Source organism: Rhopalosiphum padi, chromosome 3 (genome assembly GCF_020882245.1).
Source record: "Rhopalosiphum padi isolate XX-2018 chromosome 3, ASM2088224v1, whole genome shotgun sequence".
In the NCBI taxonomy this organism is placed as follows: Eukaryota; Metazoa; Arthropoda; class Insecta; order Hemiptera; family Aphididae; genus Rhopalosiphum; species Rhopalosiphum padi.
This window is the reverse complement of record NC_083599.1, coordinates 21,799,753-21,827,620: the sequence shown is the minus strand read 5'-3', so window position 1 is coordinate 21,827,620 and position 27,868 is coordinate 21,799,753. Positions and strand designations below refer to the sequence as shown.

Below are 27,868 nucleotides of genomic sequence, written 5' to 3'. Positions count from 1 at the left end.
AAAATGTAATTATATAATTACAACTATAATTCTTTCAATTTTTTTTTTTTATATTCTTATCATAATAATTACTATAACACGACAGTACTCTAGTAGGGATGAGGATGTAATGGTTCTTTACTATACAAAAAATAAAGTTTGTTACACCTAAATTATTTGATGTAAGAATATTATATTTTTAATGAATCAAAAAAAAACAATAAACAAGCAAGAGTTTTAAAGTTAAAACTAATGCAGTAGAACCCCGATTATCCAGAATCCAGATTAATTAATGTCAAGGGTGTTTCGAATGGGCTACTCTTTTCGCCCAAAAATGACCCTTCGCTTTTCGCCCAAGAATATTTAATTGCACTTTTCGACCAAATTTTTATAATACACACTTTAAGACACACTTACTTTAAATTATTTATATTTAACTATCTTAGTATTCAACATAATAATAAATTTGTCATATTTAAATTATTTATTTGTGTTAATTAGTTTTTTAAAGCTATTTATACCCAGAGGGTACCACGAGGAGGCGGCTACTCTTACTCTCCAAAAATATAAGGAAGTTTTTATCAAAAGTATAAAAAGTCAAAATAATGTTAATATAGTATTAAATAGAATAGTTCAATGACATTGATTATTTATGTCTAACATACTCGTATATGTACAAACGACCGCTTAATATCTTAATCTTATCTTTATAATATTTGGAAACTATAAGTATATAATTTCTACAATGGTCCGCCGTGTAGATATATTGATCTCAGTGTAGTCTATTTATTATTTTACAAAGATAAGAAGATAATAATTATACACTAGCCTTAAGAACATGTGCAGTTTCGTTCACATTCGAATCGAAGTGTTCCAGTGCGTTTTTCGACAAAAATATTATATTAAACTCTATATTTAAATTCTATTTAATATTATACTATCAAAATGTTGACGATTTATACTTTTGATAAAAACTTACTCTTGTATTATATAAAAATTATATTAATGTACAAAAACACAATACATTTTTGGAGAGTGATAGAAGCCGCCTCCTCGTAGTACTCTCTGGGTAATGCTAAATGGCTTCATAAAACTAATTAACACAAATAAATAATTTAAATATAACAAATTTATTATTATGTTAGATATAAATAATTTTAAGTAAGTGTTTCCAAAGTGTGTATTATAAAAATTTGGTCGGAAAGTGCTATATAATATTCTTGGGCGAAAAGGGAAAGTAGTTTTAAAATATTTGGGCGAAAAGAGACGTGGGCAAAAAGCGAAGGGTCATTTTTGGACGAACAGGGTCTTGCCCGGTTCGAATAAGTAAATATCTGGTTGATTGAAATGTGAAATATCAAGAATTGTATAATTGTATGAATATATTGTGCATAAACAAAAATTGTTATTATAATATTTAACTGAAAAAGAATAATCTATAATTACAATAATATATTTTAAAAGAAAAAAAAGAAATAGCCGACTTGACCCATTGTTTATTTTATACAATACCTAACCTTATGTGCATGCTGCTTTTAATCTTTTTTCTCGTCCGGTTGATAGGCGTTTGGATAATCGGAGTTCTACATTATGTAATTTTTATATGGTTCGAAGTATAATTTATATAGGTACAAAGGTACACACAGGTACATACTATAGAATTGTAATACTAAAAGTTAGGATACATGAAGTCTGGTTAATAAAAAAAAAATATTTAGTTTCAAACATACAAGTAGATATTTTAAAAATTCATATGAATTATAATGCTTTTATTCAAATACTGGACTTACTATGGAACAATTATTCAAGTCCATTAACTATAAGAGTCCTATAAGAGGTATAATAAAATTTACATGAGTATTTAAAAATTATTATTTATAAATAATTCAATAATTTTTCCAACATTTTTATCAAAACCAGATATAAACAACAAACCATCACGACTAAGATTCACTCGTTCAACATGGTTTCCATTTAAACAACAAACAATAATCCTAAAAAAAAAATATTTGATTACAAATTGATAATTTATTAATTAAACTAATTAAGTGTAATAATTCTTTTAACCTATAATTGAAAATAAGTTAGGAAGTCGCAATAATATTCTTGATTTTTTAAAAAACCTCACATAAAAAGTTATAAAATTGCAATTATAGCGGTTATTTGATAAATATGCACAAAACAACAAAGTATAATAATACAAATTTAGTTTTTTGATTTTAAAAATTTGAAAATACATTGACAGGTAGAAACGAAAAGTTAATAGACGAGAAAAGAGCATAAAAACTAATTTTACTCATTGTCAACTAATAAATAAGAAAGATTGATTGATTTTTTTTGGTGTTTTGTATGCTTTTCGCCCTACATATACTGTACATAAAAAACAAAAATTTGAGCAAAATTCTAAAATTTACTGCGAGAAACTAAATATTCTTATTTCTAATAATATGCATTATGCAAAAAAAAATGTTTACTCTTTGATTCCACATTTCTATTTAGTGTGGATTTAGATATCTTAATCCTATTAATTTCCAAAAATTCATAGTACATAATTAAAATCATAAAATTCTAACAATGGACTCGATGATCATTAATAAAGCAAGAAAATGTATTTAATGTAATTATGAGGTATGAGTATTTGGGAAATGTGTTATGGTATTCCACAGTTTAATATACAAACTTATAGGAGTATCTAGGTAAGCGAGTAGTTAAAAAATAATAGTTTATCAGCTTATACAAAAACATACTTAATTTTTGAATTTGAAAAATATGCTTCATAGTTTGCCTTAGCTTTTCTTATACTTTTTAAATCCATTTTATGAGTTCCCATAAACAGAAACACATCATACATTTGGTTACGATCCTTAGACCAATTGAGAGTACTTAATGGCTTGATATTTCGAACACGAGCATTATTATTTTTTTTTTTTTTGGACTGAAAAAGAAATTTAAGTCAACATTATTGTATAATTTGATAAAAATAAATAAATAATTCACCGGTCCGAACAAATGATTTTCTAAGGACGTTATTGTCGATGCTTGTTCATGGTCAACATAAACTGTTCTGAATTTAAGTGAACTGTTTAAAGCACATATAGTAGGTTTGTTGTTTGCTTTTAATCGATTTTGGTAAACTATTGATTGTATTATCAACGTGATGGCTTCAAAAACTTTGAGAAATTTCACATGCATATAATAACAATTAACTGTATTCATATAATGTATTCGACTGTCATAAGCTATTAATAACCTGCGATCTGATGGATTTAAGTTCTAAAAAAATGAATGATTGTTTTAATAATTCAATATTACATTTTAAATAAATTTAAAATGAAAATTCTATAAATACATTTAAAGTCATTTTCACTAAATCAGTTGATAAAAATTGTGATAGTTGTGATGAAGGAGTTGGAATCGGCTTCATGAAATAAATGTGAGTTTTACAGAATAACCTTTGACCTTTTTCAGTTTCGGTAAATTGAATCCATTTTTCATAGTCTTTTGTTACTAACCCAATATTATTAGAACACCTGAAATAATAATGAATTAAATTGAATTTATTTTTATATCATAATATTTTTTTTAAAACTTACCCTTGTCCATTAGTGTCAAATAACTTATTTTTTTGGGAATCCTCCTTTTTTTGTTTTATAGCATAAATAACACTTAAATAAAACATTCAATATTACTTTGTGTTTTTAAAGTTATTTATTAGTTTTTTAAAATATAACACTCGATCGTATTAATATTTTATACCAATAAAATCTACATTAAATATTACTTACGGGCCAGATCTTACATATCTTAAATATTCTAAATATGATTCTATTGGATGTATTTCAGATTCTTGTAATGCTTTATAATTATTGAAACGCAATATAAATTCTATACAGCCTTCATTGCCCATTAAATTTTGAAATAAGCAATGTTGAGAAAAGGAGTAAGTATTATCTAGTAATGTTCTCGGTGATAATTGCTTAACAAAAGTAGTTAAAACCTAAAAGAAATTTACAATAAAATATTTTTTTTTACATTTACATTGTATAACTAACTTGTGGACTCTCGAGCATTTTTGAAACTACAATTTCATAATCTTTTCCCACATTTAAATTCCATTTCAAATCATTTGTCAATTTATTATTTGTTGAATTATGTATACGATGTACTCTTTTAATATAGTTGAAAACACATAGTTGTAATGTTTTTGATAATTTTTGCTCCTGGCTGTCATTATCTTCTATTACCAATTTTTGTTCAAATACTTTTTTTATTCTTTCTATACCATGTAATATATAAGAGATGTAAATTCCATGACCTATAATATATTTAAACATATGAATAATTTAAATATGTAACACAATAATTTATTAATTACTTGGGTCATCAGAACGGAGATGAATTGTGTTCATAATTTGTTTATGACTAACACCACGATAAGTCTTATGTTTCATTATAGCTTTAATTGTCTCAAGAGGTTCTCTACTGAGATACCAATTTTGAATTACCTTTCGAATGCCTTGACCAATACCAGAAGATTTTGTAGGTATATATCCTAAAACAAATCCACAATTAATATTATGTATTTTTATATTATACTAAAAAGAATTACCGTTTTCATAGAGGAGCTTAGCAGCAGTACTACAAAATTTATAGAACATCAACAATGTTAATCCATCCATACAAATGGTTTTAACCATTGCATAAGCATCAGTTATCATTTTTTGACAATTTTTCCGATTAAACTTTGCACATACAGCCAATAGATATATTAAATGCTCATAATTTTGAACTTTTTTTTCTTTTGCTATCTAAAATTAAATAATAATTATTATAATCCAATCTTATTTAATATATTTGAAAGAAACAAACCTTTGAGATTATTGGAACAATTGAATTAATATCTTCAGTTTTATTTTTTTTAATTATATCTCCAATCAAATTTAAACCAATAATTTTGTTATCTTGTCTATTTTTATTTTTCCAGAATTGTTTTTGATGAGTTGGAGGAACATAAATTGAAGTTTTTTCTCCCAAGTATATAAATCGACGCAATTTAATTTCAATTAATGAATAATTAGTCATCTTGGTAAAATACGATACTGCTAAACATACAATGTTATATATATATTAACCCGATAAATAATAATTTTCCTTATGCTATTTTACCATAATATACTTAATATGAAATCAGATATTGTAACTTTAAGATGTTATGAAACATTTAATTTTATCATGTACAATGTACTTACATAATTATTTTTGATTACAAATCATTCATAAGTAAAATTCTATTACATATAATCTACTGCGAGTGAATTGTATACAAATACATAATAATTATGATATATTTTATACTTTCATTACAATTATGTATTATGTATTAATCTAAATAATTTCAAGCATTGAAGTAAAATATATTCTTGGTACTTATCGGTTATTGCGACTACCATAGGTTAACTACACTGTGTTATCCTAGTTGATACAATCTAAATTAATAAGCTTACTAAATCTGTTTATAAAATGGATTTCTATCATTATTGCATGTCTATGTTTTTTATAATAATATATTAAATATTATAAATAAATACAATGTTTGCTAGAGACTTTTATTCCACAATCCAAAAAGAAAAATTTGGTACTTATTGGTTATAAGAAAGTATTTTAATTATTAAAATGTACTTTTTTCCCTTCTGGTATTTAGCTTCACCTACTAACAACCTTTTTGATATCACTATTTTCAGTAATAAAGATTTAATAATTAATAGAATAAAAATTACTTATACTTATTTACAGGAATGATTGTCAAACTACTAGCATTCACATATATGAAGTCTTAAAAACTGTGGTACAGATATTATTATTTATAACTTATAGCCATGAGCATTAAGTACCAGAGAAAAATAATTAAGTCGTAGATAATAAAGAAATGGATGAGCCATGTTATTGTACTCGTTTGTGATGGAAGAGAACTTTTGTTACCAAAATGGTTACTAAATAGCACTGGTTATTGAATATTGATATCATTGATTCTATCATCATAGATGTAAAATATAAAGCATAATAAAAAATAAAAATAAATACTATTCAAATAAAGATCTTTACTTTATGTCCTCTATGATAATTATTAATCATTATATCTTAAATAGATAAATAGACTAATTCAATTTAAAATATTTTAAATTACAACTGAATTATGGTGTACTCAAAATGTTTATATTATGAATCATCTTTAAAATATAATACCTACTGATTATTAAAATGCTTTTTTACTACTACCAACACTTTAGCTTCACATTCACAACTGCTTGAACAAAAGGATCGTGGAGGCCTGTCCAAGTCTAGTGAGAGAGTATGAACATTTGTTTAGAAGTAGAGCGAGTTTTTAAAAGTAGTTTATTTAGTGTAAACCACAAAAAAAAACATCCATTTCCTCTGAAAATAAGACAAATAAAAGTATGAATCAATTCAGTATATATTTTAATAAAAACGATTGCAGCAAAAATATATCTATTTTGGATACTCACAGGGACCAATTAACAAATTTAGTTATCTTCAAATATTTAGATATAAGAATGTTTCATGAATTAAAAAAGAAAAATGATACAATAAAAATTAGGTTAAAATACACAAAACGTGTATTATTTCAAAACCAATAACTTTAATATTATATATATTTTTAAATGTTTTAATTTTTTATAATTTTTGACAAAGATGTAAATCATAAATTATGAATAATGAATACTATAAATTATAATAATTGTTCTATGCTATAATGTAACTAAATATTTAATAAATAATAATGTTGCATCATTATTGACAATAACAAAATTGAATTTATTATCATTTATCGTAATCAATATTACTCTGCAACCACTGTCTAACCACTGTGGTTACAAAAAATCTCTACGGAATGCTCTGTGTACAAGGTATAAGTATGACCTTACAATTTCTTTATTATTTATGCATGAAATACGGACAATAATGACTGCTTCGCTGGTTACTGATTTGGAATGTTTGTATAATAATACATTCATACACAATACACTAGCACCATAAGGGTAGGGAGAAAGAAGATGATGACTTGCAATTTTGAAAATGTCGTTTTCCCTTTCATGAAATCGTATACTTTAATAGATTACACCACGTCACCACCTGCTAACAACATGATCGTTACTAATTCTTCCAATTATTTTTCCCGATAACATTTTTATCAAAAACAAAATTCATCCGATTTCTTACTAACCTAGTATTGTAAATTGTAATATTTATTATTCAAAATGATCATTTTCACATAGATATTACTCCCAATTATTATTAATTTCTCTGTTCCCAAACCACAAATATACAAATAAATAGGATAATATAAAAAAAAAATTATGTTAAATTTATTAAGTATACAGAGTGATTCTTTTATCATTATACCGTCAAGTATTGACTTTTTTTCATTTTTTTTTTCAAAATATTTTGTGTCATGCTTTTCTCAAACTGTATGAAATTTTTATTTTTTCACCCTTTTATATAGTGAAACCACTATCAACTTTTGATTTTCAAAAGGTAACCTTTATTTAAAATGTCATAAAATAATATAGGGCTTTTTTTTACATACCTATATAATTTTTTATATACAGAGTGATTCTTTTTGTCATTAAACACTTAGTATTTCATTTTTTTTTAAATTTTTAGTTTCATATTTTTCTAAAATTATATTACATTTTTGTTTTTTTTCACCCTTATATTAGTTATATATTATATTTAATAGTGAAATCACTATCAACTTTCTATTTTCAAATGTAACCTATATTTAAAATGTCATAAAGTAGTAGAGCTATTTTTTTTATGAATTTTAACGTTGAAATTATTATTTTTCATTTAACTGTTAATGAATGACTTCTCAAAGTTGGGTGGTTTGAGGTTTTCAAGTATTTGTTCTACAGGTTATTACGGCTATGAGGCCATTGATTAGAACACAATTATTATTTGCTAAGATTTGCTAACTATAGTTGGACGGAGTCATTACAGGTACAAAGCTCATCACTGCGTCGATAGTCGATAACGACGATAACGAGTTTATTAAATATGATTATATGAAACAAGAAGTTTATTAATCATTAATGTATTATAAAACTATTATAAAACTTTGAAAAGCTATATGCCTATATCGCACACCCAGATGAAGAACGACACAACTCAAAATTAGAACAATTTGAGTTGAGTGCATATTCTAAAAATTCGTATTTTACTGATCGAATTGCTAAAACGTCCGAAGTCAAATTCGTATTAGTATTTGTTTGAAACGTAGTTATGACGTTTTACACCTTTATATGCAATAAATTATTTGTAGTTAACACCGGCTAAACTCAAATATCTAAGCCGTTTTATCTATTGCACTTTGAAACCAATTATATATAGTTGGGTCGTTCTACAATCTACGACATCGAATAATATTGTAGATTATTACACTAAGCTTAGTACACACACAAGAATATTATTATTAGATTTAAAGTTTAAATTTGTTAAGTAAGTAGGAATGGAGGAATACTATATTATTCTCAGTGATCGTCGTTATCTGTCGAGCTATCCGATCGTTATTACGCGTGTTATACGTAACTGGCTGCTTAAAAAGAAAAAGTGTGTTTTTTTAAAATATAATGGAAAGTGCAAGTTCTGATGATTTTTTGGAGGATAGTGGCAGTGACTGGACCCCGTTAAATGAGATTGAATAATATGATTCAATATTAGCTTTTGATAGCAATGAAGAAAATGTACCACCAATTGAAAAAAAATCAAGAATCGGATGTTAATATTGTTCCGGCCACTTCTTCATCATATTATCTCGTCAAAAAAAAAAAACGAAAAATAATAATTTGAAAGATAAAATCGATAAAAATATAGCCCTATTAATTTAGTACATTTTAAGTATAGGTTGCTATTCGAAAATCAAAAGTTGATAGTAGTTTCACTAGTAAAGTGGCGAAAAAAATAAAAATTTCATACAGTTAAAGAAAAGCATGAAACAAAATATTTTGAATAAAAGTCAAATACATGACGAAATAATGAGTGTTTAATGGTAAATGAATCAACTTGTATATAAATTGTATTATTGTAATGAGTTAAAAATATAAGTAATGGATATAATAATAATTGTGAATGGACAGTTAATTTAAGAATAAAATATTAATAGTTATAATTTGGGATAATTATTATATTTGCATAAAAACATATTATTATATTTTGCTTGATTTTTTAATCCTTAACTCATTATTTATATATTATTATTTTATATGGTATCTTAGTACGGTGGTTTTATTTTTCACAGAACAAAGCGTGATACGTGTTGAATACAAATGTCACCTTAACTTTTGTACAACTTACACTCCGGAACTATTTTCTTGGATGTCGAATTAGTTGATTTTTTAGGAGTAAATAAAATATAAGAGAATATATTGAAATAATATTTTAATATACAAAAATGTTACACATAAGATTAACTTAAATTTTTAAAGTGTACAATAATTGAGTTGAAACTGAGTGAGCCCCTGAGGGCGTTTTTGTGTGTCGTGTACTCGTGTGGGTTTTTATAGATTATCTATGTTACGACTTTACGAGATGTTCGTAATCAAGGCATAGGTTATGCCTTCGACCATATAAACTAGTTAGTTTATATGGTCGAATGGTTATGCCACATCTCAAAGCATCTGTGTAAATGACCTTTTGAGTATTTTATTGTGAAATGGTATTTAATGTATTGATAATTCTATAGTATTAAATTTATTTTCAAAAATCTAAATAATATCATCTATTATCTAATATAATTGTAAAATTAAATGTGATCTATAATGATATACATCATAATTTATAATGTATATTGTATGCCATTACGGTATAATTAAAATATTTCTTTATTTTTGGACAAATTATTATTGAAATTAACGTACACAAAATTTCCTTATATTTTTTTTGTCTTGCTTATAATATTAATAATATAAATAATTATATTATTTATTTTAAATAATTATTTTATTTAAAATTATATTTATGCTATGTCGTTTTTATGAAAAAAATGTCTAATTAATATTGGAATACATTGTTGGCAGCTGCAGAGGTGGCTTTTAGGGGGCATAGACATCTTATTTTTTATTTTGTCAAATTGTTTAATTGATTTAATTTTGTATAATTTGTATATTATTAATTATAATGTAATAATATTTTGATCCAAATTAATTATCATCTAATAACGAAATTATGTATTAAAATTATATACTCGCCGACTAATTTTATTATAATTTAAATATATACGTATAAAAAAATATTGCTTCCCCCAGTCAACGAACTAAAGCCGCTCCTGGTTGGCAGTGTAACAAGTTAATGGCGCTATAGACCTATAAATTAGCTATAATAATACTAAATACTATGATATCATTGATATCTATATATAGGTACTACGGTAGTCCGGTAGTGGGAAGTCAGAAATTTAATTATATAAAAAATGTAATGTGTGTGATATTATAACCACCAAATAGATGGAATTTATGAACCTTATATTCAGTAAGGTGTAATTATTATTATTTATTATTAAATGCGCCTTGATTATATTGTTATTTACCCAGTAAATATAACCATTACCTATATATATATATACACTTATAACTTACATAACGAAAAGTATTCAGTTAATCGTGTAATTAATAATACAAATACTAAAGGCAGTGTAAAGAATATTGCTTAATGTATTATTTTAATAAATTATTATCCCTCACATACCTACCTAATGATAGGAAAAGCTGGACTTAGAGACCACAAAAATTAAGAATGAAAAACAGGAATTAATTTTTACGCAGCCAGTTTTCGACAAAATAAATTTTGTTTTTTTTTTCAGTGCAACTCTAAAATGAATAACCATAAGCACTTTTATTTCAATTTATATATAAAAAGAATACATTTTTGTCATCCCGGAAAAATAGCAAAAGTGAAAAAATTATTTTAAATTTATATTTTCTATGATTAATATTATAGACTATAGAAGTATTAATATAATTTGAAACATGAAATATTATTTCATTGAACATTTTGTTATGCTTTTATTTTAATAAAACTTGGTGTAATATAGAGTAAAATGAGTTTGTATCGCTAAAAGTTATTTTTATAGAGCTTTTCATTATTTTTCTTAATATATTATGTGCTGTTATTTGACTATTTGAGTGAACAAAATGTACATTATATGAAATAATAGTTGAATAGTAACGGTGTATAAAAAAATAAAAAACAAAATGAACATATTGTTTATTTTCTTATCACCATAGCTAATGGTAGTAGGTACCGTAAAATATAAATACCTATTTAGGACCTATACCATTAAACGATTAAACATATTACAGACATTTCAAGTTAGGACAGTTAGGTTAAGCCGTATACATTTGAGAAAATTTAAAAAAACCGGTCAAATTTTCTGTTGGAAGGAGAAAAAAAATATTAATTCGATTAGATGGATTATACCCTATTGGCTATTTCGTCAACAAATGTAATAATATTGCGATATGAGCCGGGAGAATAGTATTTGGTTACATCCGAAAATCACATACTTCTGACTTTCAACTCCAAAGCGGTCGATAGACAAAACCACACAATATATTTTTAATCTATTTATAGACCAGTTGAATTATGAACGTTAAACATTTATACTAAAAAGTTTGGTAGAAGCAATAAATTTGATTTAAATTATAACATTCTTGATAACCAAAGATTAAAATAATAACTTGTTTAGAAAATGAAATTTTATAAGAGCCACAGATCTTGTCTAAAATTTATCCATTTTTGAGTCCAACTAATTTATGAAAAGGCAAGAGGATCAAATCAAAATAGTATTGGATTTTCAATAAGGTAATATATACTTTGTGCGATCCATAAATGACAGTATTGTAAATAATATATTTTACATTTAAAAAAATATATCTCAATGCAGTGGTGTATTTTGAATGATTTTCCGGTGGGGGGGAGGTGTCTAAAATATGTCTTTATAACAGTAAAATTGGAATCATTTCTAGATATTAAAAAAGGTCAATGTTTTTTTATGATTTTTAAATACTTAAAATATTATCTAATTATTATTTTAGAATAATTTATTAACTACCCACGTAAGAAAGACCATAGTCCATAATAATAATTATAATATTATATAATATGTATATATACTATATAGGATTCCATGAATGAAATTCAATTTTGGTACCTATAAAAACCCTTAGGTAATAGGTATATGATATACCGTATGGCGCATATTATCTTTATCCCGTGAAACCATACAATTTTGATCGCGAGGAATGCGATACTCTTATAAAAATATAAATAATATAATTGTTAATTTATTTTAGAATTTCTATTTCGTATGCATGAGAACGTATGTCTAATTAAAAAAAAATGGTTTTGAATGTTTTGATAATTTATTTTATAAAAGGCAAATTTTAAGCATCATAGATTCATAGATAATATTTTACAGTCAATAAAGGCATTACTTATGTCGAGTTTATCGAGCGAATATCACAATCCACAGTGTACAACGAAATATTTTATCGCATTTTCTGTGCAAACTTTTAACGTTATTAGTTACCACACATTATTAACTTTTATCTATTATTAAAGTTATGATTGCCCATTTTAGTACACTATATGAATCATGCTTTTGTAATTATTTTAATTACTACTTTGCCTATTGGAAATATTATTGTAACGTTTTTAAAATAGTTTATTTTATTTTATTAATGGTGTAGTTATTATTATAGAAAACTACGCGTTATCGTAATGGTAAATCCAGATAACACAATATTATCTATGTAATGTTGTCTGCTACGAAAAATATACAGCCTAAAATAAGCTTCGAGTGCTTTGACTCGACTTTTTTCTCATTATCAATCTGTTTTCTGTATAATAATGTGAAATTGTGAATATATTATTGTGAATCTTTTGCATATTCACTAGGCTTTTTATAATATTTTATAGGTAGCATTCATAAAATTATTAATTACATTTGTAGTCGAAGTATGTTTATATGGTAAAAAAAAAATAATAACTTAAATTCTATAAGTTATTGAGCTTAGTTTGATTTGAAAAAATTGAAAAAAAAATTGTAAGTAATTTAAATTATTTTTTGCAGAATTTAAATTACCTACCTACCAATTAAGTGTAACGTACGAAATCGTAAGAGTGAAAAAGGTACATATACGATTTTTTCTGAGATCGTCCCTGGCAGTGAATCAAAATTTGGCCATCGTTTTCCCAACAAGGAAAATTCACTAAAAAGGTTTAGTACTTGGTTGGATTTTTGTATAAAAGAAAATCATTTATACCTGGTCAAAACGCGAGAATTTGCAGTAGTAAACATTTTTTAGATACAGATTTTGACGAATCGTGTGTTTAAAGAAAAAAATGTAACCTAGTTCACGAGAACCTGTATAATGTGTGGGAGTAAGTTCCTCATAATGTGTAGACCAGCGGTTCTCAAACTTTTTTTTTACTTACCACTTAGGTATATATTATCAATTAGTCGCGTACCACTAATGACTAAAAATAGAACGAACAAAAATCCAAATTGTACAGTTAAATACATTTTTTTTTAAATAATAAGGCCGTGAAATACTACAACTACAGAATAATTATTTATTTTTTTATTAGTTTTTTAAAATAAGATATGAATTAAATAATTAAATGGGTTTATTATCAAAAAACGAACCTCCGCATACTACCATGTAGTCTTTCGCGTACCACAGTTTGAGCCGCTGGTGTAGACGATATTTGATACACTACGCGTGTTGTTCAATACCATAAAAACAGAAATCAAACATTACTAGGAAAAGTTCCCAAGGAGGACGATTCTTCAAGATCGTATTATATAATATGATTACTGCTCACAAAGCATATCACCCACGTTATTATGAATGACTGTAAATAATTTCGTTGATAACTAGAAATGGAAATATGCAAAAAGTTGAATTTAAAATGTAATAATAATAATAATCCATAATCTCGATAACTTATTGGACTTTGAAGTGTTTAAAACCGATATTTTCGTTAAAATGACAACAACTTAATCGATTAAAGTAACTTATTGTAGGTATAAGTAAAATATAATATACGACTCGGTTTCACTTGCTTATAATGTAAATGAATAAAAATTTTCTTAATTTTTGACGTATTACAAATTGTAAAAGGAATTTTTTTATAGGGCTTCGCCACCACATCCATATGTTTTTCTATCAAAAACTACTAATTCTAATTCCAACGATACGTATCGATAATTATCACAATTTTCATTCTGAAAAAATATTCGGATTCTTCGTAATATATACTAATATGTACATTGTACAAAGTCTACGATCGAGCCACATTTTTTTTTTTTTTTTTTTTTTTTAATCTGAATTGCAATAAATAATGCAAAAATTTGCAAATCTATAAACATAAATGTAAATAAATTAATAAACATAAATAATTAACCAAATACAATTTTAAAAACGTGTCTCGATCGATCTTTCGTACATGTTGTGGAAAAAAGAATGCAAATTAAAGAAATCGTTGCAACGTACCGTTAGAATTTATTGGAATCGTATTTTGGAGTGAAAAATAAACATTTTTTTGTGATCACAATTATACTACGAACTGACGTTTGCGTGCGAACGCAATGCATGTGACGTAGCCATGCGAAGTACATAATACAGTGATTCGTTTTTGAATATTAATAAAATAAGAAAGACTACATTTGTTAAGAAATCGTTAATTTACGGGTAAATATAATTAAAAATTATTTATTATAATAATATAATACCATTATAATTTTACTTTCCCCCTTTTTAATTATTTTTTTTTTTATAATTTTCAAATTTGTTAATAATTATGTTAATATAATACATTTTTCTACACAGATACAATAGATTTTTCTGTTTTTCAAATAGTTGAAACTTTTATATAAATTTCATAATAAGGAATTTAAAAAAAAATTGAGCTTAATCCCACAAAAACTTTTTGTGAACGCCTGAAGTTAAAATTTTAGAAAATGTACAAAATATTTGTAGTTAAATTTTGTGAAAATAAATGTAAAATTTTTATAGCCAAGTCTTAAAAATGTAATACAATGCTCCTCATAAGTAATTCATATATTGGGATCAAAAAATTAATAAATATATATTTTTTTTATCGATATTTAAAGTAAAAGTTTTGTTAAAACTTTAAAGTATAGGTATAAATTATAGTTTTTTTGTTATTTGTTATAACTAGGTTATAATTAGGTATACCTAATTCAAAAATATTTTCGGACTTTTGGTTGGTATTTGGTTAAACTCTTAAGTATACTGGGATATTGTTATATTTCATATTATACACAAATACACAACATTTAGATTACTTTTATGCTATTTTATAGTTAATTACATGACATTTTTGATTTGTTCGATAAAAAGCTTTAAAATGTAATACAGCAAGATTCTTCGTAAGTTTTACTTAGTTACAGCAACTGAATCAAAAATACCAGGCACATTTTTACTTTCTTGATTTTTAATCAAGTAAATATGGTAATTGAAATGAAAAAAGTCTGAATTTTTAAAACTTTCAGAATTTTTGTTAAATAGGAAAATGATAAAAATGTAACTCAGTTGTAATAAGTAGATGGATAATTAAGCTAGCTTCAACATAAAAATATAAAATATTAATGAGATAGATTCGATATCACACCCAAGCGGTATAACGATTTGAATCCACAAAAACGTCGCGGCGTGAACAGTCGCAAAATTTCTATTTTGTAACTTTTAGCTCAAGTATTAAAATGAATTGACCTGTAAGTCAAACTTTAAGCTAAACACATTATCTGTACTTAAGAGTTGACTATTCTGTCATCATTTTTTAGAGCAGTATAAAAATGAACTTCAATTTTCAATTTCGGGACAAATTTTCTGTTAATAAAACTATTTGATGTCTGAATCTTTTAAGTTTTTTTATAATTACTACTAATAATGAATGTAAGTATTTATATATGTATCTCGTACATTTTTAATTTGTAATATTACTAATATTTAAATTATTTATTAAAATTAATAAAAATTAGAATACCTACAAGTTAAATTTTAATAGTTTTTTTGCATATTTTTGAAAAATGAGAGCATATTTTATGAATGTGTAGAGCATATTTTGTCAAGTTTTAGTGCATATATGAATGCATATTTAATAGTTTTTAAGGGGGCTGGAGCGTGATTCATTTTTGGTCGAAAACATAACTCATGACTTCAATCACTACGCCCAATATAATGTTCTGATATTAATTATGAAAGCAGATTTAAATTCGTCACTAAATTATCTATGCTTTGACAATTTCATTTTTCTGATTTTTTTTTTTTACTTAGAAATTTACTAACAAAAAGAGTAAAAATAGATCATATTCATAATTTAAATTTAAATACATTGATATAGAATATGAAAAATGTACGTCAGTTAAATCATAGTAAATTTAAAGGAGAATCCACATCTACTCTCATTAAATTCACAGCCTTGGAGATAATTATTAAGGGGCCGCTTCAGTGATACATCAACATTTGTATTTTCTGTCTATCTCCCACATAATATAGGAACAAATATACTCCGTATTTCCACGATTACAATTCGCTGGTTCAGTTTAGGGCAAAGACAAATATTATAAATTTTATAAAGCAGAATATTTCATGTGCATTGACCGGATAGATTTTTAATATTTACATTTTTTATAAATATAATAGCATGTTTTAATTTAAAATAATTTCGATTATTTTTAACCATTATTAATAATTTATTCAAAGTTGTAAATATTAAAAATCTATCCGGCCAATGCACAGGAAATACTCTTCTTTATAAAATATATAATAGGCGCTTTTGCCCTAAACTGAACCAGAGAGTTATAATCGTAGAAATACGGAGTATCTTTGTGCCTATATTATGTGGGAGATGGACAGATAAAACCAATGCTGCTGTTTTGAATTGACAAATTTAATTAAAAATAAACAAATAAAATGCTGTAAAACATGTTTAGCAATTCTTATGGTCAACAGACAACAGTTTTTGCTTGATCGTTACAACTTACAAGTAAAAATAATTAGTATAATAATAATGCTTGTATTATAGTACACATTAATTTGTAGTGATATAAGATTATTCAATAAAAATCATTAATTATTTTGTTTCTGAAAGACGTTTGTTAGACAATAAAAATACAAATAAAAACGTACATACAGTGAAATGATTTGTAAATAAATAATTAACCAACTTGTCCGTTGGCAGCAAGACAATGAATCAATAATATTATAATAACATAGCATAAAGATGTTATGAATACAAATAACAATCACAGTTATAAACAACTGAAACAACATATTAGTTACACAGCATAGTACGCCTAATTAGTAAGTGATGCATTTGCAATAATGGCAATAATAGGTGTATTGTATATGATAAAAAATTAAATCATAAAACTAAAAATTAAATTTATAAATATTTATTAATTTTTTTAAATTTTTTAGTTATATTAATTATAATAATTTGACAGAATTTATTAGACATTTTTCTTCAAACAATTTTAGTTATTATGTTAAAATTATTGTTATTATTTAATTCGAAAAATATATCATTTTGTGTATTATTATTTTCTATACCGGCACAATGAAAATGTTAATATATTTAGACTAATTTTAAGCTATTTCTATTAGTGTTACCTATCACGAATTTACGCCGTTTTGCCCGTTTTTGCAAGGTACGATGGTTGTAGCTGTTGCTATAACTATTTATAAAGTTTTATTAACAATAATATAATATTATAATAATTAATAATATAGTTTATAGAATAGTATATTTTTATGTGATGTTTTTGTTAAAAATAGTTCAGCGTATATCGTACTACTAATATAAATAGGTATAATTTATATATTACCAATCAATAGTTTGGTGTATTTCAGTATTTGCATTTAGCGTATCGGTTTTCGTATACTCTGATACTTTTTTATTAGTATATTATTACTTTATTACCAACTTAAATTAAGAAAATAACAGTAATAAAATAATTAATTTATAATAATTTAACAAATACATAAAAATAATAATTAATAACAAAAAAGAAAAATGAACTTATATCTATTACTTTAAAATGTACGAGATACATATATAAATACTTACATTCATTATTAGTAGTAATTATAAAAAAACTTAAAAGATTCAGACATAAAATAGTTTTATTAACAGAAAATTTGTCCCGAAATTGAAAATTGAAGTTCATTTATGTACTGCTCCAAAGAATGATGACAGGTAGAAAAAAACACACAGATCATTATAAAATTAAATCTATACATTTATCTATCGCCTAAGAATCTAAAATATATTTTTTAGAATAATTCAGCTTTAAAATAATATAAAAAAATACTATCAAACATTAAGGAAAACAAATGCTGGTGCGGCCCCTTAATAGTATTTCAAATACTGAGTACTTAAAAGTACCTATGTCATCACACAATATGTTGTATTTTTTTGGGTTTATTAACACTTAACAGTCTTAATATGGCTATATTGACTTAATTAATATAATAATTATTTGTCCAGAAATTCCAGTTTTGTGTTGTTAGCTCAATATTAGAGTAAATTAAAATTAAAGGTAGGAACATATTGTCTGTGCATGAAATATCAAGAATAGTCAACTCTTAAGCACAGATAATGTGTTTAGCTTAAAGTTTGACTTACAGGTCAATTCATTTTAATACTTGAGCTAACAACACAAAATTGGAACTCTTGAACCAGTTTATAATTAACTAAACCAATAAGGCAATAAATATTCAGTAATTCAAAAGAATTTGTTTTCTTTATTAAAAAACTTTATTTTATATTCTGAGCGAGTCGATTAATGTATTGATTGTGTAATGACGTGTGTGTGTTATTTTTCATTATGACACAATTGGTATATTTGTACAATTGTATGGTTGGCCTTGGCTCTCATGTCGATAACTTTAGATAGTAATTAAATTATCACAGGAAATTTTAGAGTAACAACTAACAGCGATACTATGTAATAGTAAATTATTATTATTTATTTATCAGTAAAATATAAACCGCATCAATATATTATAGTGTATTATAGTATATACTATATAACAATGGCTTGTATGCCAAATACTTCTATATACAATACACATAGGTAGGCGTGTTTACGGGTTTTGCCTGTCCTGCACAGATATGACCTGCGAAATTTGATCTAACTTACATTATAAATTGTAGTGCATAAATGCATAATATTCTAACTTTAATTTTTTTCAGTTTCTGATTTCATATAATTTTTTTTTAATTTTCATCATGTGGACTTGTTTATAAGACTATACAAATTGATAATTCTAGTGCAGTAATCCCATCCTCTTGGATATGCCACTGTTGTGCACGACCTGCGAATGAGGTCTAGACACGCCCATGTCTATTTTATACATATTCTCGAATAACAATGTCTAAAGCTTGAAAATATTCTCTAATCTTACAACCCAAATACAGCGGAAAATGCAATATGCTAAAATAATCTTTTACGTGTACCTTCTATAAGCTAAAATATTCTGAAATGTTTCAAAAGCCAAAATATGCAAAAATGTTTTTATTTATGTATGATATTAATCTATATTGTTATAAATGCGTATTATATTCGCATAAGTATATATAAAGATATTTATAAGCTATGCCCTTCTTATGGGTACTTTTATGAATATTTTGACAAAAAATATATCATGTACATGTACCTATGTGTTGTATATATATAATATATGGCATATAAAGCGATCTGAACGGAAATTTCTCGTTGTATAACTTTTATGATGTTTTGGACTGGACTCGCCTCCCCCCCCTCCATCAGGTTAGGATTTCGATTTTACGACAACACAATAATATATATATATATATTATAGTTTGCACTTAAACTGTAATAAAAGTGTATTTCGTAATCGAATGCGAAACATCCAAACATATAAGACCACAACCGTCGAGATATTATTCGATTTGAACATTTTGAACGTCTCGACGGATTGGCGCGCGCGAGCCGGACAGCTGCAGACGTTGCCGGTCGACCGAGAGGATGGCGCCTCGTTGGAGGCGTCCGTGAATTCGGATCGGACACGTACGTCAAGTTATTATCAGCCAGCCGTCGGTAAGGTGCACGGAGCGCGACGGCGACGACTTGCCGATGTGGCAGAAGCGGTCGTCGTGATAACGTCGCCACATACTTGTGTTGATATCACACGCCACACGGGTACGTAGTACGTTTCCGCGACCGGCGCCGACCACCACTGGTCCCAACAATCGTCTACGTGTGTTGTCCGGTATTTAATAATATCGTAGCCGTTTTGAGATTGATATTCTCCACATTGTTATGTCGTAACGACAACAATAATAGTAATAATAATAGTATCCGCGAAACCTCCAACGTGTAACCGTCGGACCGCCGAAACCGGTAATAATAACAATAATAACGACGACGACGTTATTATGCCAACGACACAGTTTTTTTTTCCGATGACACCGTCGTTGTGATCGATCCGCGCCAACAAGAATTCCTTCGAACCGCGAGTTTGAGCGGCACTCGTGCAGATAATCGTCGACAGCCGTGTCCGTAGGTAGTAGTCCCGGGTCGTGAGCGCGTACCACAGGCTTGTCGTCCGGCCGCCAGCTGTTCGAGAACATGTCGCAGTTTCGTCTGCCGTTGGTGGTGGTGTCCGCCGTGTTGGTCTTGTTGTCGGGCCATGCCCACGTCGGCAGCTGCAACCAGGTCGTGTCCCGGTTCGAGTACAAGTACAGTTTCAAACCTCCGTATCTGGCACAAAAGGACGGATCCGTGCCGTTCTGGGAGTACGGCGGAAGTGAGTGAAAAACGTTTTACCGTGTTACCTTCCTCGTTTATGTTTAATGTTTTTCTTTATGTGTACATTATTATAGGTTTCTATATCGATTAATTGATTATTCCCCTCACTGAACGATTCACATAGGTACGTCCGATCACGCTATGTTTGGTAACGAATCCTAGAAACAGCTTTGTAAACTTTATGCCCTACCGATAGCCGGTAATAACTGTACAGTATGCTTGCACTCGAGGAGCTGTTGAAATTTGCTCGAAAATTAACGATTTGCACTTAAAATTTTTTGCAGCAAAAAACATACCAAATAAAAAGCTTTTAAAGCTTACTCATTTTGAAGTGATTGTAAAAAATAACAATAATTTTAAAACACCATTTTTTTTTTTTACAAAAAAGTACACTTAGTTCATACTTACTAATACATATTATTAATATGAGGTATCCTTTTAATAAATCTGATACACATTCAAACACTTATTAAAGGAAACATTCATAAATATAAAAATTATTGTTTCAACAAAAATATTATAAGTATCAAAAAGAGTGCTTTATTTCTAAATGCTTTATTTAAGATGAGAAAAGTTTGAATCAGTTTTAAATCACTCATATACAGTCTATCCTTACGCATTTGATGTAATCTTTGTTAATAACTTATTATGAGTTAGAACGTTGCCTTACACTAAAAGTATTGTTTATTTTTTTGTTTTTGTTTTATATTATAGATGCTATTGCCAGTGCAGATAATGTCCGAATTGCTCCGTCTTTAAAAAGTCAAAAAGGTTTGTACTTATTTAATCTATTATGTTATTATATATTTTTATTTTCATAGTAAAAAAGTATTTTCATACTCTAAAAAACCTTAAAATATGCACATGCATTTATGCACCTAAAAGTTATTATAATATGATATATATTATATTATATATATATTTTTTTTTTTTTTTTATTAGCTTTTAGTATAACTATTATAGCTCAAAATTATTCAAGATATATAAATATGATATATTATATGCTCTTAAAAATATTTTATTTTTCATTAAAAAACAAAGTTTCAAATTTATTTATAATTATAAAGGACATTTTTAATTTAGATTTCACAAAATAAAAACTGTATCTAGTGTAGAATATTATATAAACTGTATTAACGGAAGACAAAAATACATACAATACCAACAGAAGAATTGACATCAACTAACCATATTCAGTGTATTCCTTATCAACTGATTGTATGTTTTCTATAATATACAATTAATTAAAAAACACTGTAGATAGATTATTTAATAATTTATTTTGAATTATTTCTATATTTTTCAACTTCTAGAAAATTCATATTAAATATTGTATATTGTATAAATACTACTCTCTCTATTACGTATTGTTTACAATTTTTTTTTAAATAAAATACATGATATATATATATATTATATACCTAAAATACAGAACAAAATATGCTCTTATAAGGAAATAGCTGAATATGCAAATAAAAATTATAACTCTAAACTTATAGTACTATGAAACAAATTTCTGTATTACTTAGCTAGGTTTTGAATGATTATTGAAAAACATGTAAATCCCTATGTCCCTAGCCCTAATAATTATGATATAAATTTTATTTGGTTCCATTAAATGTATAATATTATAATATTATTGTTTATTAAATATGCGATAGTATATAATAAGTATTCATAACAGTAAGACAGTTTTATAGTATTATTCATTAATAAATTATATTCAAATAACTAGGTATTATAATCCTAAGAAAACATTTTACATTTTATTATATTTATATAGTTTATACTTGGCAACAATGATGCTATAAACAGTAATAAAGCTGTGTATACTATTTAAATGCATTTTATAATAATATAATAAATAAGTAAGTTAAAAGTTGTAGCAATCAGTTCTTTTTTTAATGAACATTTAATTTAATGTTTTCATCCTATAATTAATGATTAAAACTACTTTTTGAAGATATATTTTTTTATCTGAATACATAAATTATAAAATATTATAGATTTCTACAATTAAGTCTCTAACACACCTGTTTCATTATTATCGCTTTGTATTAGGTAGTAGATTTAAAAATGGAATTTTTTTTGCAGGTGCAATTTGGACAAAAAGTCAAACAAAGTTTGATTGGTGGACAGTTGAAATTAATTTTAGAGTCAGTGGAAGAGGTAGAATTGGTGCTGATGGCCTGGTACATATATTACTATATATTATTTTTATCGTAGCTTTTATTTTAATATTAAAACATGACTTTTTAAACAGGCATTTTGGTACACAACTTCTAAAGGTGACTATAATGGTCCAGTATTTGGTAGCTTCCGACAAATGGGTTGGATTAGGAGTATTTTTTGATTCTTTTGACAATGATGGAAAACACAACAATCCATATATTATGGGTGTAGTAAATGATGGAACACAAGTTTTTGATCATTCAAAGTAAATTAACCGATTAATTTACTAAATAAATTATTTATTTACTATGTTTTGTCTTTTCAGTGATGGTTCTACTCAACAATTATCTGGATGTTTGAGAGATTTTAGAAATAAACCTTTTGCAACAAGAGCCAAAATTGAATATTATATGAACACATTAACGGTATGTATTATTTGTCAAATACGTAAGAGAGCTTTGTCCCCATATGTATTGACTGAGTAATTCTAACTCATAAAGTCATAATGTGGTAAATTGTATGTTACAAAAAGACCATTATAATCAATTATTTTTAATATTGGAGTGAATTGACTTTTTAAATACTTTAATATCGAATATTTTTATCTTTAAATTTTAATAATAAATTAATTCATTATAATATTAGAAATAAAAGAATAAAATAGATTCTTTTGAATGTAAAATTAGCTATGCTACACATTAGAAAGATGGAGATAATACAAGTATGGAAAACGTCTTATTATTATCACAATGGAGAAATTAAAAAAATTTTTACCATCCTTTGCCGAAATTTGTAAAAGGAAAAAGTTATTAAGTGGACGTCATACCCGCATGTGTTGTCTCCGTCTTACGTTCAATATAGACAAAATGTGTTTACGCAGTTTGAGTAGAACTCGCTCAATTTTGGTACTAGAGTAAAATATACCTATTATAACATTAAAAGATAACAATATTTCGGAGGGCAATACACTGAGTTTTTTCCATTATTCCCAGTATAACATTCATTATAACCGTTTACAATTAGCAAAAATTTCAAAATTTTAATTTTTTAACCCTTAAACACATGCTTCACAATCAAAATGACCGGGCTGTTAGAATTTTATTCACTACTTCAAAAATAGGAAATATTAAACTCAATTTAGGTACCTTCTAATTAGAATAAAAAAACTCAAATAAAAAATAAAATGAAAACAATACTTGAACTTAAATTTATATCACTGACTAGTGTTATTATTACATAATACATTTATACAATATATATATTTAAACTAAATATTAAATTAATTTGCTAGTTTTCAGTTTATAAACTATTAATATTATTATATACTAATTTATATCTAAACATTAAAATAATTAATAATAAATTATTGTTTTTATTTGTTTAGATATTTTTCCATAGTGGCAATACTAATAACGAAAAAGACTTTGAAATTTGCTTCAGAAGTGAAAATGTTTTTCTACCTAAGAATGGTCATTTTGGTGTATCTGCTGCTACTGGTGGTCTTGCAGGTTGTGTAGTGATTTTTTTAGAGAATATTCTTTAATATATTAAAATAAGCTAAAACATTGTTATTAAAAACAATTTTATATTTCAGATGATCACGATGTTCATCATTTTTTGACATATAGTATTTACCCACCGGGAACAACATTCAAATCAGCTGGTACGTCTCAGCAGACATCAGATGAAGAAAATAAACTAACTAAAGAATATGCAGATTACCAACGGAAATTAGACCAAGAAAAAGAAGAGTAAGATAATTAATAAATACAAATTCACTCTCAATAAATCAAACCTTGATATCTTAATCATAGAAATTATCTATAAATAGTTATGTTTATAACACATATTTTTCATTAAGTTGAAATTTTTATTTTAAACTACCTTGTGAAGACAGTAGTAACATTAATAGTATGTTTTATTTTTATTTATTACTTTGTTGTATTATGTAGTTATCATAAGCAACATCCAGAAACTAAAACAAGAGAAGATAACGAGTTTGAAGATTGGTATGAAACAGATAGTCAAAGAGAATTAAATCAGATATTCTCTGGTCAAAGTCAGATTGTAGATTCTGTAAAAGTATTAAGCCAAAAACTTGATGAAGTAGTTGGTCGTCAGGAACGAACACTCAGTTTGCTATCAAATGTTCAATCTACTATGGCAGTTCTTGGATCATTGGGTGGTGCACAGGGACAACCTGGTAATAACTTTTTAATAGCTATTTATATAAATATATTGATATTTTCTATATATTTATAATATAGTACAAATACCACAAGCAAATGCAGGAATGGGAAGACAAGAGGTTGATGTATTGATAAACAACCAAAATGGTATTATCAACTCTGTGAGAGAAGTCAGGTATTATTTTCAACTATTTAGCAAAATTATATATTAGTTAAAACTTTAGTTACTTATTAAAACTTATTTTTTTTTCATTATCAAGAAAAAAGAAAAAATGTTATTTTCTGATAATTTTAAAGTAATTGGTAAATTGTTTTATCAGCTGCACGAGTTAGTTTAATAAGCTATGATAACAAATTTATTTATCTGAGCTATACTCTCAAGACACACTTTAATCATATCTCAAAAATTAATTTTGTATTCTATATTGTGTGTATTTAATAGATCTATACTTTATTTATGAATGTCTCTTAGAGTATTTTGATTATGCGTTAGTGATATTTCAATATTTTCCATTCAAATTATTTTAATTTTACATGCATAAAATACTTAATTCATACTTTTTATAGGAGCTTAGTGGCAGAAGTACATTCAAAGACTGAAAACATAATTAAAAACCAAGCTCACCAACCAACAGCTCAAGTTCAACCATTAGGCTATGACCAGGCATCAATTATACATGAAATCAGGGACTCATTGAATACAATCAAACGAGAATCTTCACAGAAGGCTGGATATTCACAACAATTATCATGTCCTACATGTGCAACCAATACAATTGTTTTGGTTGCTGCAGTGGGTCAAACATTGTTATTTATTCTCTACGCTGTCTATAAGTAAGTTAAGACAACGTTAATAGATATTTTAAATCGGTGGTATGTCCCTTAGGAGGTTTGAGGGATTAATCGTCATTTGAATTAATTAGTAACAGTTGTTCTTAAACTGTGAAACATGCCTCCCTTTGGAGACACAAGCACTTAACTGGAGAAGTGCATGGTAAATATTGATAATGTATACACTAGGACTATACTATAATTATAGTACTATACATATATGAAAAAAGGTTGTTTCATTTATTTAAGGGAAGCGTGATTATAATTGTTGATATTTGAAGATGCATGATGAAGCAAGAGACTTAGGGAACTGCTAAGCTAGTAGATGTCCTCTTATGTCAAATGTTGGCCTATTGAAATGAAAGTTACCCATTTTATTAATATAACACGATATATTCTCAGTCCTAAGGTTAGGTAACAGACTTATGATTCTAGCGGAACTTGTACAAATGTACAATGTATTTCCTAAGGTCTTGTTAAATATTATATCACAAATAACATTAATCTTAATAAAGATTAAACACTATTTTATAGTAAAAAATATATAGTTTTGATAAATGATAAAATAAACAAGTTGATTACTTTATTTACTGCCATAACTATTTGGTTTGGCGATGACAAATTATTTATGAATACATAAAATTTTAATATATATAAAAAAAAAAATACGTAAATAATACATTATTTTCTCGTTCTCTCATGACAATTTTTGTTTACACTTGATGAATTGTTGATGACTCATTCTGATTTGTAACACTAAATTAGTTTTTATTTTAGAAACGCAACATATTTTATAGCTTTAGCTTTTTTTATACAAAAAATGTTTGTCTTGGTTTAACACTTTGACTGCGGCATGGGTTGACCTGAACAATTCTCCTGTGTGGAAAATTGTTTGTATAATAGTAATAAGTATAATAAAAATATAAAAATACCTGGAATCTCAAACCACCGCGAATTAAACAATTACAACCGTTTATCTGTACAGAGACGCAAGCACAAATAGCTTGTATGCTGGTATTATTGGGAGAGATCAGAAAGTAATACAGGTTGTCGACGCCTGCCGCATAGAACAAATACGATTTGTCGACGTCTGGTTAATAAAACATTGCGTTCCTAATTTAAAGTTATTACTCAAGATTCAGAGAGAGATTAAAATTACTTTATACAAATTACAAATATCATTTGCTTTTAATTAAGTTTCATGATCTCTAAAATGTAAAAGTAGCCTCAGCTAAATGTCTGATATTACAAATTCCTACACATTTTACTGTTTAAATCGTGTCTAGAATTTAGATATGTAACTACACAAATCTGAATTTTAATCATATAGTTGCACGAAAACATTTCTTTATAACATAAAATTGAACTATATTACCTTTTCCGATTACTGTTCACGTAATTTTAGTGTTAATATAAAGAATCTGATATCTTGTGCAGCTGTGTGTGTATTAGCTGAATAATTGTTTTTTTTTTTTTGTTACAGGAACAGTAAAGAATCACAAGCTAAGAAATTCTATTGAACCTTGGAAATAAGAGCAGAACTAAATAAATAATACTATGTATATAATTAGGAGATTTCATTAATTATTACAATTGTGTTAAAATATAATTGATACCTCTTATGAATAAGATAATAGTATAAATGTATGTTTTTGGTACAGGTGATAAATCTGCACTATAAATCTACCAAAATAATTTTTTTTTTTTTTACTGTGTAATTAATGACTTATTATTAAATTAAGATAATTTTTTTTAAGATTGTTTTATTTTTCATTACAATAAGAAAGTGTTGTGATTTATAAAATTAAAATTATGA

The 27,868-nt window shown here is 26.2% G+C and overlaps 2 protein-coding genes across 2 annotated transcripts; one reads left to right on the top strand and one right to left on the bottom strand.

Moving 5' to 3' along the window:
* Positions 1-152: 152 nt before the first annotated feature.
* Positions 153-6,684, bottom strand: LOC132927837 (uncharacterized). The gene is made up of 12 exons (XM_060992429.1): positions 6,504-6,684; positions 6,227-6,411; positions 4,849-5,081; positions 4,589-4,787; positions 4,355-4,531; positions 4,032-4,294; positions 3,765-3,976; positions 3,573-3,644; positions 3,329-3,509; positions 2,977-3,252; positions 2,727-2,914; positions 153-1,973 (listed from the first exon to the last, which is right to left on the bottom strand). Exons 3-12 carry the CDS (start codon positions 5,059-5,061, stop codon positions 1,841-1,843), a joined length of 1,914 nt encoding a protein of 637 aa, XP_060848412.1. The 5' UTR covers positions 5,062-5,081; positions 6,227-6,411; positions 6,504-6,684; the 3' UTR covers positions 153-1,840.
* Positions 6,685-20,215: 13,531 nt separating this feature from the next.
* LOC132924244 (protein ERGIC-53) lies at positions 20,216-27,808 on the top strand. Its single transcript, XM_060988434.1, is given in 12 exon segments — positions 20,216-20,858; positions 21,575-21,631; positions 22,955-23,052; positions 23,124-23,177; positions 23,179-23,297; positions 23,358-23,457; positions 24,417-24,540; positions 24,627-24,783; positions 24,985-25,235; positions 25,300-25,396; positions 25,789-26,055; positions 27,536-27,808. Coding segments are annotated over 12 exon segments (1,539 nt in total). The 5' UTR covers positions 20,216-20,680; the 3' UTR covers positions 27,573-27,808.
* Positions 27,809-27,868: the final 60 nt, after the last annotated feature.